We start from the raw sequence: 16,071 nt of genomic DNA on the forward strand, positions 1-16,071 counted from the left end.
GGTCATTAACGTTAGGGATCCGTTTTAAGCGGTATTTGCGCAAAGTACGAAAATCGTTGCATTGCTCCTTTAAACAATGCGCAATTTATCTTTGCAAAAAAAAAAAAAAAATTTTTAGATGGAGGGCACATTTTGTAGGTGCGATCGACTTTTATAGACTAGAAAACACGATAGATAAAGGGACAGCAGGCTTCGCTACATCTAATAATAATAATAATAATAATAATATAAATAATAATAATATTAATAATATAAATAATAATAATAATAATAATAATAATAATAATAATAATAATAATAATAATAATAATAATAATAAAATTAATAATAATAATAATAATAATAATAATAACAACTCTGTATTTACATGGCCGGACTGGTAGCGCGTTTTTAACAGCAGGGAAATGAACATCTTTGCTCTGCCGTGTGCGTGGGAACTTATTTCGCGGTTGCGGTGGGTTGTAACCTGCCCGCGAAAGCGAGCCTTTTTGTTTTGTTTTGTCTTTTCCTCTTCAGAGAGGCGATAAAGTACCGTTTATCGCGAAAATGTTATTTGTACGCTGATGGTTTGTGTGTATGTTTTTCTTTCCACTTTGATTACAAGGTATATAGCGCAGTTTACGCCAACCGATCGCTGCAACGCAGGAACGAAATTCTATTTTGGGCGCAGTGTTATTACGATTTTTTTTTTATCGCATCACAACTTACGAGCATGTGCGGTAGCCCGCTTTTTGAAAGCGCGCTATTACGTGCCGTTTAGTCGCGTAAACACTCGTGAAACATACGAGAAACTCATTTTTGCTAGCGCAAATAGGTTTCCGTCTTTTTTTCTTTTTAATTTGAGTTTATTTATTTAATATTTACCAATCGCAGCTTGTTTCACTTCGCCTTGAGGGCTATTGTGTAGAGGAAGGATGTGGTTGTATGATGTTTTCTTTTTTTTTCGATTATGAATTTGGTTTTGTGGCGCCGTTGGTGCTACTTTTTTTATTTTTGTACGCATATTTATTTAGATTGTTTGGGATTTTATTGACGGTGTTAAAACAAGAATAAACAGAAGTCACTGACAATCTCAGAAAGGCAGAGCCGAGTGTATAATCGCGCTTTTTGCTTCGTGAGGCATTTCGGCAGTGCGTCGTTTATTTTACCGGGCTAAAAATACGGTTCGTATTTTTGTCAAAACGCGTTGTACTTTAAGATTGTGCATGTTTTGTTCCAGGGATGGACAGTATTTGAAATACGTATTTCAAATACTTTGTGTATTTTGCATCTGTATTTAATTACAAATTGGGTAATGTATTTGACGCGTGTATTTAAATACTAAAACGTGGGTATTTCAAATACAAATGTAATCAAATACAATTTTGTGGGCGGAAATACATCCTTCAAATTTATTGTCACTGTCCAGAGCAGGAAGATAACTACGTTCTGCACCGAATGCAGTGTCTCTCAATCAAGCACAAGCGTTTAGTGACTTTGTGATTACGGTGCTAGTCCAGGGCAAGAATAGTGACGAAATCGACGTTCACAGGCAGACTGGCTAAATGAGTGCCTGTGACAACTTGTGATGCTTTCCAGCCTGATTGCCATCCATATTTTTGCATGGAACATTCTAAATGCACGGGTCGTCCAGATTTTCGTAACTGGTGCGAGTTGCAACAATAAAAAATTCTCAAGCTAGTGCCGCGCGTCTTGGTCGTCTCGGTTCCTTGTTTGTCTATACCAAATGTAATCAAAAAAAAAAAAAAAGCTGCTTAAAGCTTTGTACTTTTTTAGCCTATTACGTCCAAGCTGATTACATTTTTTTTTGTGATTACATTTCTATTACGTTACTAGAACCTAGCACACTACCTCCCGAGTGTGCGATGAAAAATTAAAATGAAATACCCAGAAACCCGTTGCAGGTGCCTTGAAGTCGCTGACGCAAATTTTGAGGAATATATTTGGCAAAACTATTTGGAGGAGACCAAATACATTTGGTTGTATTTGTATCTTGTACTTAAATACTTTTTTTGGAAATGTAATTAGATTTGTAATTAAATACATTTTCGACGAAGTATTTTGTATTTGTATTTCGATACATATTTGGATGTATTTTGCCCATCCCTGTTTTGTTCTTTTATGATGTGCTTTGTGCCCTCCTCCGCAGTTCGATTCGAAAGTGCAACAATTCCCTGGGAACGTTTTTTACGGCGCTTAGAGGCGCTGCACTCTAAGAAAAAAAAAGGAGGAAAAAGGTGGCAACGGCGCGGTTTCCTCCCTTCTAGTGACGCGCCCCCAAGCGGACACGAGAAGAAGGGAAGAACGAGACGTTTTTCTCCTTCTCCAGTCAGACGGGAGAAAGGTGCCGCCCTCACGACTCATCTTCTTTCGGTTTCGTTTTTTGAACACGTCGCGCGCGTTGCTTAATGAATGTTGTTGACTTGATTGAGCTTCAGCGGCAAGCGAAGGCTGCCTGTAGTTCCTTCTCCCAGTAGAAACGTTCAAAACATTTTGGTTGCATTGATGCTTTCACCACGAAATTTCCTCGGACGAGCAAACGAAGCCGTTAGAAACAGCGCAGTTCCGCTGCAGTGCCTGAGGCGCTACGTATGGGCTAAGATGGCCGCCCTCGAATTGCGGAACGACGTGTCGACGTTGACGAGTGTAATTTGTGATATTGTCACGAATGACGGGAGTAGAATCGGCGTAAATCCCGTTTGAAACTGAAAGTTTAATGCGGCGAACTTGTTCCAAACAAAATAAAGAACGAACGTCAAGACAGCAGAAAAGCGGGTGGCCATTTGGCGGCGTAATATCGAGCGAGAGCGAGATTGACTCGACAAGGTCCCGCGCAGCTCCTTATCTACGGTGTGAGTCGGCATCTATAGAAAATCCGGCCCAGAAGGTTCGAACGTCAAGCGTTCGGGGTGAGAATGACCAGGCACTTTAGAGAGAAAGAAAGTAGGGCGAAAAGATAAATTTTGCGTCCCGAGTGAGAATAAACACGAATCTTCTAGAAGCACGTATTCGAGCGTTGCTTGCTCGGCCCTGCGCACGGCAATGTCAACAAAGCTGCTTTAAGGTCCTCCACAACATCTTAGGCTTGGTCACGAACTGGCTGGTCAGTTTTCTAAATGTGGAATGTGCCCCTTAATATAACCAATGCCTGCATAATCGTGGCTGGCAGCGCTAAAATACACACACAAAAAAGGCGTTGTCTTACACTTATTTCGTTCATATAATGCACCCCAAAACTTAAGTCCGACGTACAGCGAACTGCCGTCAAACTGACGGCCCCAACTTTTCCGAGGAGCGTGATAACGGTGCAATATAACATTTTAAACTACTAAAGTACGTATAAAAAACTACAGAAAAAAACCCCACAGTTTTTGCAGCAGGGCCAAAAAAAAAAAACCCGGATATCGTTTTTTTTTTCTTTTTGTAGTCAGTAACACGTAGATTAGCTATTTTCATAAGTTGCCCCACTCGGTTATCAAGCCGCTGGTTAAAGTCGGTACATTTTGTTCGACGTCGATCTGTGCGCCCTACGTCGAACTGAAGCTTTGGGGTGCATTATATCATGAGACAAGAGGTGCAAGTACCACACCCCCTATTTCTGAGAGAATACTCGGCGACCTTAAAATTCTCTTGCGCGTCAAAAAAAGACGGGTTATGCACGTAGTAGAGTAGAGACACATTATACCTCGACAAAGAAGCTTCTTAGTGGCTATGCTTGCGAACATGCCTGGGTTACATACGTGCCCGTAAGCATAAAAACCAGCTAAAAACAACAAAATACGATGATGAAGGAGCACACAAACTCAGCTAGCACAAACTAGCCCAAGTCTGCGCCTTGGTGCCAAGCTTGTGCAAAGTAAGAAACACTTGAATCAAATACCGTGGCACTGCTCCTTTCAGAGCAGTCCGAATAACACTACCGTTAGTGTTTAGCGCCATACTTTTGCAGCCAGGCACAAACGCACGTGTGGACTGTTTCACGTGTAAGAACTTTTTCGTTCGTTTTTATCTTCTGCTCGCAAGCCTCAGCTTTATGCCGCCTACTGGTCGAAGCAACACATTGGGTACCGTCACTCTAATAGGATCGACTGTCTCTCCACATGGTAGCACCCTGTAATTCCGTAGAATCTCAACAATCGCAGTCTTGACCTGCAGCACAGCTAATCTCTTCCCGAAACAAGACCTGGGACCCAGACCGAACGGAAAATATGCGAAGGGATGACGTTCAGGCTGGTCTTGGGCGAACCTGTCTGGGAGGAACCTCGAAGGATCGTTCCAGAACTGGGGGCTTCGGTGAATGTGCCAAGCCGGAGCGACAACCATGGTCCCAGCTGGAATGAACTGTTTCATCACGGTCGTGTCCCGGGGGCACACCCTTGTGACCAGAATTGGGATGGGTGGATACAGGCGTAAGCTTTCCTTGACCACCATGTCAAGACGTGTCATGTTCTGGAGGTTGTTCAAGGACGTCTCGCTGGTCTGCGGCAACATGGCATCTATCTCGAGGAACAGCTTATCTTGTTCCTCCGGATGCGTTGCTAGAAGGTGTAGTGTGAACCCGATTGTCGCGGACGTTGTTTCGAAGTTGGCGATAAGAACCATGATGGAGTTGGAGGTGAGGTGACGGTCTTCAATAAGTAGACCGTTCTTGTGGATGCCATTTTTTCTCCATGCTCCATGCTCCAAGGGAAGACAACTGTCACATTCCTTGTCTTCAACGCCGTCCTGTGCGTCAAGCATCGCCTGAAGGATGTCCTTTTCTCGCGGGGCTTGTCCCTGTCGCCGCTTGTGAGCGGTGTCGCGCACGTTTTTGGCGATGCGACTGAGGACTTTGGAAAAACTGGTCAGCGGATAGAGATGTCTGAGGATCGTCCTTATTCCTGGTTGAGCGAGAGTGTTCTCCACTGCCGTTTTGTCCAGGTCTTCAAATATCCACCTGAGTCCGAGGAGCAACGGGTCGTCCGATTTCTGTTGACACTTTGTCTGTGGATCAAAAATTAGTCATTCTTTAGAATAATCTTCAATGAGCTTTCCCACTATGCATAAGTGGATAGGAAAAAAATTGACAGCAATAAATATTGGGAAGAAAACTGCTGCAGAGTAAGCGACAGGAAAATGCGTGGTATCCAAAGTATATATCCTCCAACAACTTTTTGTGCTTTCCTTGAAGCGTATACCGCCCTTATAAGACTTTGTAAGTCGTCACTTGCTAGAGTTATCGCTGCAGACACTGTTCATAAGGCTATATACTTTCCGGAAGTAGGCGACACCAGCGTGCACTATGGCATCCTGATGACTCGCTGGGACATCTTAGCCGCCGGGTTCATTCGCAAGGGCGTAACTAACGTATGTACGTATGATTAATATTAAGTTGTAATCCCTTAGGAATCGAAAGGCGGGAGGTGCCGTATGCCCGGTGCAACCGCACTTACGTTCCATGTCAGCCCAACTCTGGTGATGACATCCAGAGCGTAGCCCTCGGCGGCTTCGACGAAATTGACCACGTCTTTACGTTCGTGGTGCTTTCTGAGGACTTCCAGAAACTCCCTCGCGCACTCGCTCACGATCCCAGAAAGCAGGTTCATCTTGCCGGCGGTGAGGCTGGTGTTCAACACCGGGCGCACCTTCTTCCACTCGTCACCTGGTGAAGAACAGTGTCCTTACCATAAGCATTAAGCCACTGTCACACTGCTTATACATCACTCAAGGACAGCCTTGCAGGTATACCTGCAAGGCTGCAAGGACGTGTTCCTTGTATGATGATCCTGTCCCATTGCTCATACAAAAACTGTCTGTTGAGATGTTCGAAGCATACGTATGCATGGGGCAAGCGTCCTGCAAACATCAGTAAGACGTGCTCACAGATAAGATCATCGTTATGTCTGCGGAGATCTCCGCATCTTTTGTACGATGTGCCGAGCAGTGTGGCTCCGGCTTTATGTGCTGGCAGCGACTGCAGAAGACACTTTTACTTGTTCTTGTTGTCTTTTTTGCAGTTTCATTTGTTTTGAGTCGGGTAAAGCTAAATGCTTGTTTCGAGAGGCGCCTTATAGCCCGTGTGTACCGCCCCGGACAAAATGCGAGGTGGAATACACTGACATTTTCTAAACACCTAGCTGTTTTCTTCACGAGCTCCCGCTACCTCTTCATTTGTCACGCTTAAAAATGTTGGGACCCAAACTTGGTGGTGTTCTAACACTAGTCTGAACCGGAGCTTCTTCTGAAATGACGGGGACGGCAAGAGAAGTGTGGAGTTGCCGCCATATCTCACATTGTTCGCCACGGTACTTTGCAGATGCACAAAAAAAAAAAAAAAAAAAAAAAGAAGAAGAAGAAAAGGGGACCGGGCGTTAAAATGGTCGTCATCATTTCGTCTCTCTACAAATGGCGTGTTAATGAAGATCTACCGATTTGGTTTATGCACGTGCATGAGGAACACTAGCGTCTGTGTGTGTGTGTGTGTGTATCAGCCTTCACTTTGACGTCCTTGTCGCAAAAGAAATCTTTCACCTACAGCTTTTTTTCTCTGTTCACGGGCAACACAGCCTGCGTACGTGGCTGCTTATATTTCTTCGGGCAACACGCCCGTTATCTCGTTTACTTTCCCGATACGTACCGCGACGTATTCGAAGTAATCTGGGATGCGCGCGTGTTCCATCAAGGCCGCGTGTCTTGTGTTTTGCTCTTTTCTTTCTTCAAAAAACCCCTGTAAGCGCGTGTTTTGTGTGTGTGTTTTTTTTCTACAAAAAGACCCCGATAAGCATTGACGTTTTTCCGACACCGAAAATCGACACAGAAGAAACCCGAATTTGGAAAAACAAACAACCCCCGCCCCCCAAAAGAAAAACATACCCGAATTTCAAGAAAAAAAAAGAAAGCACGAACAAACCTCGTAAACAGGACCTATCATTGACGTGCAACCTTGCAGTGATGTAATACTGATATCGTATCTCTTGACCTGTTCTTTACTCGCAGCAGAGCAGACATTTACACGGTTCTACTCATTACAAATAATCAAATTACCTCTCATCGAATACGTTTTTGGTAATTTTGTAATTATTTTAGTACTTTTATTGCAAGGTCCGCACAAGAGGAATCTTAATACCTCTGAAAGTACTTAAAATTACTTGTAACAGTTAGTATTTCCCCCTCCTTTTTCTAATGGCACCCTTCGTTTCTACAAGATTCCTACGAAGGAATCCTCGAATCATATGTCTTTTACAAAAGGGTGATCTACTAAAATTGGTGTATTGAAAGGATAAGTAGCTTGTAATAGACCCTTTCCAAAATTCAGTGCCATCTGGTGCTTTGTAAAGCAGTTTAGGTCCATATCAATGGCGGAAATTGAACTTGTATCGGCACCGTCACTTTCGCCAGGAATTGTTCGGTGAGTTCTTTCTCGATGACTTTCAGTTCGACGGTGACCAAGAACCTCCATTCAGAACAAAGCTTCAATTCACTCAGATGCCTTGAGAAAATCCTGTACACCAAAGTGCTTTAAAGCAGATTGTGTGCAGCACACAGATTGACTGAATCTGAGTCATTAGAAATAAACGCTCACGTAGCTCTTGTGTTCCACTCCTACGTCGCGTTGTACCGACCCCCCCCCCCTCCCCCCCAATGTACAGGCCTCGCAAGATCCGCTTAGGAGCATCTTCAACGTCTTCTTTTATCAGTCACTAGAAGGCCGCCATTGGTATGGCACAGATGCTGTTACACTGATGATGATAGTGATCAAAGTGGCCAGACTGAATTTCGGAAAGGGTCTATTTGGTGATTCTAACCCAATAACGGGCAGTACGAGGGCCCGTTTTTAAAACCGACAGAAAAGGCCTGTGTTGTGAAAATGCAAAGAAAAGAAAAGTAACGGTTGCTTTTCCCAAGTAATGTTCAATCACCTTATTGTGTCCGTCAGCAAACAAATGATGACACGAAACTCTGGACAGCTACCGCCATCTATGGGCGACGGCGGCAACATTTCGAGCCTTTCCACTCTGGCTTGGCGACTTGCGGCCGGTCATTTCTTCATTCCCACCATAGTACAGCTTCGCTGGTCTTCCTTCATCATCAGAGTGGAAAGGCTGAAAGTTTTCTCTCAGGTGAACGAGTGATGTAACTGAATATAATTTTTAACGAAGATTAATTGTAATCGTAATTGATTGCTTTTTTTTGAGTAACGTGTACATACAAGACTGCCGCAGAGAGAAAAAAAGGGGGGGGGGGGGAAAGCATATTTACCTGGGAGAAACGGCAACGCACTGGTGAATGGCTCAACGTCGATGACGTATTGTGGCCTGTCCGTAAAGGTGTTTGCCTCCGTCACAAAAATTTGACGTACGAGATCGAGGTCCGTGACGACCATCCAGGGTTTCTCGGCCATGAAGAACCCGAACACCTGACCGTACTCCTCGATCCACTGTTGCAACACCTGCATCAAGACGGGTAGCGCTTCAGGTCTTCCCCATATTCGAGTAATTGGTCGCATGCTCTGTTTGTGACTAATTGCATGCCACAGTACGCTAATTTGTCGACATTAGGCCTCGAACGTAGTTCGTCGCAAGCTTCCACCAAATACTGAGCAAAAAAAAAAAAAAAAGGGGAGGAGGAAGGGAGTCGGTGTACTTGCCTAACATATCACCCCCCCCCCCCCCCCTAAAAAAAAAAGAAAAAGAAAGACAAGAAAATAGAGAAAGTATGTTGAGAGAAAATAGAAACAAAATATGCGTTTGAATTCAGATCATACTTTCTAATGGGCGCTCGTCTGGCTTTTCTTTTTTTTAAATCATGAAATACTTTTTAACGCTGGCCCCAATTTTTGTCCGTGGTAAACGGGGGCATTGAACCCAGGTTCCCTGGGTTCTGCAGGGTTGGCGTTCACTCCACGCGTTTTCGAGGGACCCGTCCCACTGCACCAACCAAAACTTTCAACGGTTCTACAAAAAACGATCGTACATTTCACATTGGAACGGCACCCTGGCTTCGATGTGCTGCTGGCAGCGCAGAACGGTCATCAGCCTCTGTGCATACATGGCCCACGAATGTCCAGAGTGGACATGCGTGGCACGTTAGATCGTACCGAGAACGACCCCGGAAACATGTGCGCCGCTAGGGTATAGAATAAGAAGGTCCTAACCTGAATACGGTTCTTCTTGAGCTGCTTCCAGTTTCCCCAGAACAGCTCTGGCTCGGGTCCTGGTATGCCATTCCTGCGGAACAGTCCGTGTGCCCGGCGTCGCCTGAACGCCCAGAACAACAGGATACTGGGTACTAGCAGGAGAAGTGGGGAAGCTAACACCTTCCAGATCAGATCAGCCATTGTTGACCAAGTCTCAAAGTAAGATGGGGGTGTGTAGGCTTTGTGAGAAGAGAATAGGGGGAAAATGTGAGTGCCGATCGTTTACGCGCACAAGGCACATTTGTCACTGGCTCGTGAGATGGGGCTCTATTCTTGATACTTGACAAAAAAGTTGGCGAGGGATTCAGCGGCTCTGTTTGGCCGTCGCAGCGCTTGACCTTGGCGCCGGCCAATCACGGCGGTTGAATTCCTCGCCGACTTTTTCGTCAAGTGTCCAGATTAGAGCCCCTGCCGTGTGGTATCAGTAACGCGCAGTTGCCGGCGGAATCTCTTGATTTATTTCTGTCGCAAATATTTTGCATTATCGCGGACAAACGAGGGGAAAAAAATGACCAGGCGTGCGCGTGGCTTTGAAGGCTTGCAACAGGAACGGGCTCATGCTGAACCGAAATGTGGATTCCACAAAGCACGCGGCAAAAGCGTGCGACGGGATGCTACAAACACCAAAACATCACTCATACAGCGATATTCCGAACGGATGACCGTATTTTCCAAGAAAAGAAGGCGAATTTGACAGAAATGTTGACGTCATGTTTCTTCGAGAAGGAGAGCGAACGGCCTCGCGTCTTCTCCGCCTCGCCGCCTTGAGGGAGCGAAGCGAAGAGAGGAGGAAACTAGGTATCATGACTGTCACGCACCTCGTCGGCCTGGTTCAATCTCGACCTCTTTTTCCAAAAATACGGCCGTCCATTCGAAATATCGCCTTACGAGTAGTGTTGTAGGGATTATAGCATCCCGCCTACATCTCCTGCATTGCTTTTTCGGACATCCAAATTTCGGTTCACCATTCCTTTAAGCGACTCTCATTTTTGTCGTCTGGATTGGTTATTTTTTTTTAGTTAATGGTGAGCTCTGCGAGAGTCGTAGAAGCGTTCCGCATCAAAAAACAAAGTCAAGGGCAGCCGAAACCACCGGGTCGGCAAGTTGGGCAATCGGTTTTCGGGTTATGACGTTTCTGCAATCAGTGCAAAAACTCAGCGATCTGGATAAGGATAGCGATAATAATCCCGGGGAAGGGGAACAATGCCTTTTGTGACGCGGCCCCCAAGATAGCTGTACTACTCATCGGTTGTCTGAATGAAATTTTGATCTGATTTGATTTGATGTGTTCGATGGCAAGGCTCCACCGTAGTCGTTGAGCGCACCTCTGAACTTGTCTGTCTCATGTGAGAGTAGACAGCCAGAATCGCGTGGACGGTGCTCCGGAATTTGCTCACCTGTTTCCAGACTAAAAGTTTCGTACCTTGTTATTCGAAAAAGAGAAAAACCAACAACAGCACTCGTGCAGTGGCAGTTTATCTGCGTTTTCAGATGACATGACCCACCGGAGTAACATGAACCTACTCGAGGATCCAATTATTGACACACAACCAATGACGCCGTACCGATATTGTGTATTTTGACTGCAACTTTTCTCATTGGAGAGAGAGAGGGAAGTCAACCGGCAGGATCGCGACATCCGGCTCCTATGACGTCATTTGTTGGGACTTCGGGTCCGCTTTTGATATCTGTGGGCGGGTTAGGACACTAAACACCAGTCGGAGACTCGCTCCAGCCACCATAGTTGTACTGCACCGGCTAAATTTCTCATCCACAGCTGAGACATTAGACGCCCACTTGGGCTGACTAGCTTGCCCCTCTGTCAGCCCTTGGAAGCAACCGCCATTGGCTTCTGAAGGAAGCTCACTTCTGTGCTATTCCTCCATTTGCTTCGAAAGATCGGATGAGGTAAGCACCTCGCGTGCATTGACGCCTTTGTTGGGACGCGAGTTATCTGGGCAGGATTCCGCGTGGGAACGCGATGGTAATCTTATCATCCGCGTTTTGCCACTGCTCGCTTTGCACCTGCTGCACGTGTGTTAAGTTTGGTGCGCCCCCGAGTTTCCCACAAGATTCAAGTCGTTCTAAAATTGACTGATACAGTGGCTTTCGATTATGCTCAGCATGTTTCCAGTTGAAACCATATGATTATTTTTTTCACTAATTAGGAAGTTACTTATTCGACTATTTACAAAAATTAGCCATCCACATAATGTCCCCCTGGCCGTATAACTCACCTGCCCAAACTGTATTAGTGCATCTTTTACTGATTGTTTATGATAAATCTGTTCGAAACACCCGGTGTTTGTGGGAAGCACTTCGACCGTGCTTGAAGCTTGTACTCAGATATATTTCTCTCATGTTTGCTGCGAACACCGCGTTTTTATTTTGTATGCTATGGGCAGTGTTACTGCCGCTTAACAAGTGATACTGAGCGCAAGTTGGACTGCTTGCGTTGCGATGATGCGAGAACGCCGAGCTCTTATTGGCCGATTGAACAAAGAAAAAATAGTGGGTAGACTTCGAGGCGTCTAGCATTGAGGTCTACCCACAATCAAAGCCAATAAGAATTCGACGTCGTTATGACGTCATCGAAAACCTCTGCGCAAAAAGCAGTCGAACTTTCGCTCCGCATATAGAGTAGCTGGGAGTCCTGTTCTTCAAAACCGCATCCCGGCGTTTCCTCCGTGCTGCGTATTCGTTTATACCGCTGCGAATTGTCGGCAAAAACAGCGGGCTCTTCGTAGGCACATAAATTGGGGACTGGCGTCGGGTATGTTGGTGGAGTCCCTTATCAGGCCCCGAGCACGCAGGAGGAATGCCTGTGTATGGCGACGCGCGTGCTAGGGGGTGTCCTTAGTTATTTCTTCTTTATTTTTGTTTTTTTAGGTAGTTTATTTTTCTCGCTCGTTACGTTGTAACTGGTGTACTTACCCAATTCACATTCTGGCTGATATCCTTTTGTACGTTCTTGAACGTTCGCGCAGAAGTGTTTTTTTCTCTAGAACTTAAAGACAATGGGCCCGAAATTTGTATATGCGTTCTGTACTGAATTTTGCCTGCTTGCATTTCAATAAAAAAATCTGCTGGTAAAAAAAACTCTCGAGCCGGGGTCACTCTGGTCACACGTCATTCAAAAGACAGTGTGCAAACCTCAGTCACTGCAATGTCCGCGGTTCGAATGCAGCGTGCCAAGTATTCTTCTCGAACTCGTTGCCATGCGGCATTCGAAGCACTGATGTCGCGGTGACTCTCGTTCGAATCTGCATGCAGACTGTCGTTTGTCTATATTTTGCACCCTAAAAAGTTGTTTTAAGCACCTCTTAAAAGGGTGCTTCGTGAAAACCTTAGAAGGGGTTCTTTTAAGCACCTTTTTTTGATGCGAAAGAGTTCTTCATCACCCAGTTGCCGTTCTCGTGCGCCAGGGGGCGATTGTGCTTGGGGCGAAACCAAAAAAATACGGTAAGTGCGCATTCGAGCTGAAGGATGCAACACATGATATTCTAACCCAAAGCTGAAGCAAAAAAAAAGTTTTTTGTTTTTGTTTTTACTGTTAAAAAAAGTGACGGGCTGGCTAGGTACGCTGTCTGCCCCTGCTACTTTCTCCAACTTTAAAAAGAAAAACAAAATCCTCCTCTTGCTCCAGTCTCGGGTTTAAATCGTCATGGAGGCGAAACTGTTCTGCACGAGCTAAAAGAGTCCTTGGGACGTCGAAGAACTTTTAAAGAACAGATTTTTATTAGAGTGTGATTGTGCGTTCGTGTGTATGTTTGCCTCCATGCCCGTGCGTACGCTTGGGCGTTTGTGTGTGCGTGCGAGCCTCTGTGTTTGTGCGTTCGGGAGTTTTGAGTGAGGTTTTTAATGCGAAAGCATTAACTGTCCCATGCAGCGAAGCCGGCGTTGTCTGTAACCGTCTGTAGTAGAGAAATGGCAGCTAAATTCTCATTGGCCAAGGACACAGCAACGCCGATGCATCGTCACACACTCTCAGAAAAAAAGGTGTATTATTACACCCCTTGTCCCATATAATACACCCCAAAACTTCAATTCGACGTACAGCGCCCCATAATCAAACGGGCGGCCCCAAAGTTTACGAGGGGCTTGATAGCCGTGTGGTACAACTTATTAAGATAGCTGATGTACGTATTATTGACTACAAAAAAGATTATCGAAGTTTTCTTGGCCGTACTGCAAAAGCTCCGTGTTTTCTTTCTTTTGTCTTTGATACATACTTTAGCAATTTAATAAGTTATATCGAACCGTTATCAAGCCCCTGGTAAAATTTGGAGCCGTTTGTTCGACTATAGGGCGCTGTACGTCGAAATGAATTTTTGGGGTGTATTATATGGGACAAAAGGGTGTAAGGTGATACCCTTTTTTTTTTAGAGTGCAGAAGCCGTCGTGAGGCCCGCGGGGTTCACTGCGCCTGCGCGGTCGGGAAGCGTGACGTCACTGCAGGGGGGCCGTGTGCAAAAGGCAGGGCATTCCTACAAGCGCTGCTTGTAGGAATGCCCTGCGTGTAGGAATGCTGTCTCATTCCTACACGTAAACTGTCTTAAGTGTCTTTAGCGTACGCTATATATACCGGGTGTTATATACGCTATGTATACCGGGTTTTAAGAAAAAGCCTTGAAAGCTACACTTATGCGGTTTGTGCGAGTGAGTTATGCGCCCAGGGAGACATTATGTGGGTAGCTAATCTTTGCGATAAGTCGGCTAATTAATAAAAATTCAATAATTAACTTTTTAATTAGTGAAAATAGACATATGGTTCCAACTAGAAACGTGCTGAGCGTCGTCCAAAGCCGCACAAAATCGACGGGTTTTTAAGTTTCGGTTTGCTATCGGAGCGCATCTCAGCCCCGGCGGCACCGCGCCCCATGGAGAGATAGTGCAACCAGCCTCTGCCGCGTCGCGCGATGACAGTGCATTAGAGGTTGGTTGCACTATCTCCCCAAGGGGCGCGGTGCCGCCGGGGCTGAGATGCGCTCCGATAGCAAATTGAAACTTAAAAACCCGTCGATTTTTGTGCGGTTTTTCAGAAAGCCGTAAAATGCTTCGCGTGAATTCTATCGCTCTGCAATTTGTTGATTTAGTGTTTTTCGATGATGCTGACCAATTTTCTAATTGAAACCATGCCCTTAAACTCAATATTGCCGCACGCAAGGCTGAGAAAGCAACGCTCGGTCACGGTCCTCCAGAAAGTTCCCGTTTATTCATGTACCGCACGTAACTTCTATCATTTATCCCTGCTTTTGTTTTCTAGAAAGTGCGTGTTCATTCTCGCCCTGATCACGCGACGCTCGAACCGCTTTCGCCGAATCTTCGAGATAGCGGCGCACACTAGATAAGAGGCCGCCCGCGACCTTGTCGAGTCAGTCTCGCCCTAGCGCTCGATTCTGCTGACACGCCGACTTCGACGCCCGCGACGCTCTGCTTTCTTCTGTTTCCTTCTTTATTTTTTTCGGCACAAGTTCGCCACATTAAACGTTTATTTCTTTCTGTTTATTTCCTGTTTTTTGTTTGGTCACCACCCGTGACATTTGGTGGAGGTGCTGGGTACCGCATGCCCCTGCCGCGTACCCCTCCGAGGGCCCACAGTGCAAGTCCGACGCCTAGCCCACGAAGAACCGACGAAAGCACTTCCGAGATCCGGTTCAGTCGTCGCACCCAAGGTCTACACCCGGAATTCGGACCTCTACCGCCCAAGACTAAGCAGCCAACGAGGCCAACGATGGACAGCCAGTCATCCCAGAACCCGTCCACCGCCAGCGTCGTATACCTGCCCGTCGCACCCAAAACTCCGACGCCTTTCCACGGAGACACCCACGAGGACATCGAGGACTGGCTGCAACATTATGAACGTGTGGCCCGACATAACGGGTGGTCAGCTGAGCACTGCTTGCAGAACCTTTACTTCTCGCTGGAAGGTACTGCAAGGTACTGGCTGGAGAACCACGAGGCTTCTTTAACCTCGTGGGAGGTGTGCAAGCAAGAGCTAGTGAAGACGTTTACCAGCCAACACCGACGCGAAAGGGCCGAAGACATCCTTCGAACACGGACCCAAGGTCTGAATGAAAGCATCACCAGCTTCGTTGAGGATGTTCTTCGCCTGAGCGCCCGCGCCGATCCTCAGGCTACAGAGGAGAAGAAGCTGCGACACCTGATGAGGGGTGTCAAAAGCGAGATATTCGGAGGTCTCATTCGCAATCCTCCGACAACTGTCGACGGGTTCGTCACGGAGGCGACGAATATGGAGCGTGCGCTACTAGCACGCGCCAGACACTACGAGCGGCACCCTGGCGTGACTACTCTGGCGACATCCGGATACGACCTTGGTACCGACCTCCCAGGCATCCGTGACATCATCCGTGAAGTCGTCCGGGAAGAAATCCGCAAGATGCTCCCCGCTACGGATCGCTCGTCCTCCCTGTCGCTCGCCGAGGTCGTCCGAGAGGAAGTCCATCAGATCAGCCATTGTTGACCAAGTCTCAAAGTAAGATGGGGGTGTGTAGGCTTTGTGAGAAGAGAATAGGGGGAAAATGTGAGTGCCGATCGTTTACGCGCACAAGGCACATTTGTCACTGGCTCGTGAGATGGGGCTCTATTCTTGATACTTGACAAAAACGTTGGCGAGGGATTCAGCGGCTCTGTTTGGCCGTCGCAGCGCTTGACCTTGGCGCCGGCCAATCACGGCGGTCGAATTCCTCGCCGACTTTTTTGTCAAGTGTCCAGATTAGAGTCCCTGGCGTGCGGTATCAGTAACGCGCAGTTGCCGACGGAATCTCTTGATTTATTTCTGTCGCAAATATTTTGCATTATCGCGGACAAACGAGGGGAAAAAAATGACCAGGCGTGCGCGTGGCTTTGAAGGCTTGCAACAAAAACGGGCTCAA

The 16,071-nt window shown here is 46.4% G+C and overlaps 1 protein-coding gene across 1 annotated transcript; it reads right to left on the reverse strand.

Annotated features, from left to right (window-relative positions):
* Nucleotides 1-4,005: 4,005 nt before the first annotated feature.
* Nucleotides 4,006-9,406, reverse strand: LOC8035064 (cytochrome P450 3A6-like). The gene is made up of 4 exons (XM_029994412.2): nt 9,134-9,406; nt 8,239-8,428; nt 5,433-5,641; nt 4,006-4,983 (listed from the first exon to the last, which is right to left on the reverse strand). Exons 1-4 carry the CDS (start codon nt 9,314-9,316, stop codon nt 4,006-4,008), a joined length of 1,560 nt encoding a protein of 519 aa, XP_029850272.2. The 5' UTR covers nt 9,317-9,406.
* Nucleotides 9,407-16,071: the final 6,665 nt, after the last annotated feature.

This window comes from Ixodes scapularis, unplaced genomic scaffold, assembly GCF_016920785.2.
Source record: "Ixodes scapularis isolate PalLabHiFi unplaced genomic scaffold, ASM1692078v2 PGA_scaffold12__126_contigs__length_90152505, whole genome shotgun sequence".
NCBI lineage: Eukaryota > Metazoa > Arthropoda > Arachnida > Ixodida > Ixodidae > Ixodes > Ixodes scapularis.

Bases quoted from the DNA above. Each gene is read 5' to 3' on its own strand.
- LOC8035064 (XM_029994412.2), bottom strand. From the start codon at position 9,316: ATGGCTGATCTGATCTGGAAGGTGTTAGCTTCCCCACTTCTCCTGCTA. The intron at 5,642-8,238 runs GTAAATATGCTT...GTTCTTCACCAG, and splicing joins TGCGTTGCCGTTTCTCCCAG to GTGACGAGTGGAAGAAGGTG. The intron at 4,984-5,432 runs GTAAGTGCGGTT...TTTGATCCACAG, and splicing joins GAGTTGGGCTGACATGGAAC to ACAAAGTGTCAACAGAAATC.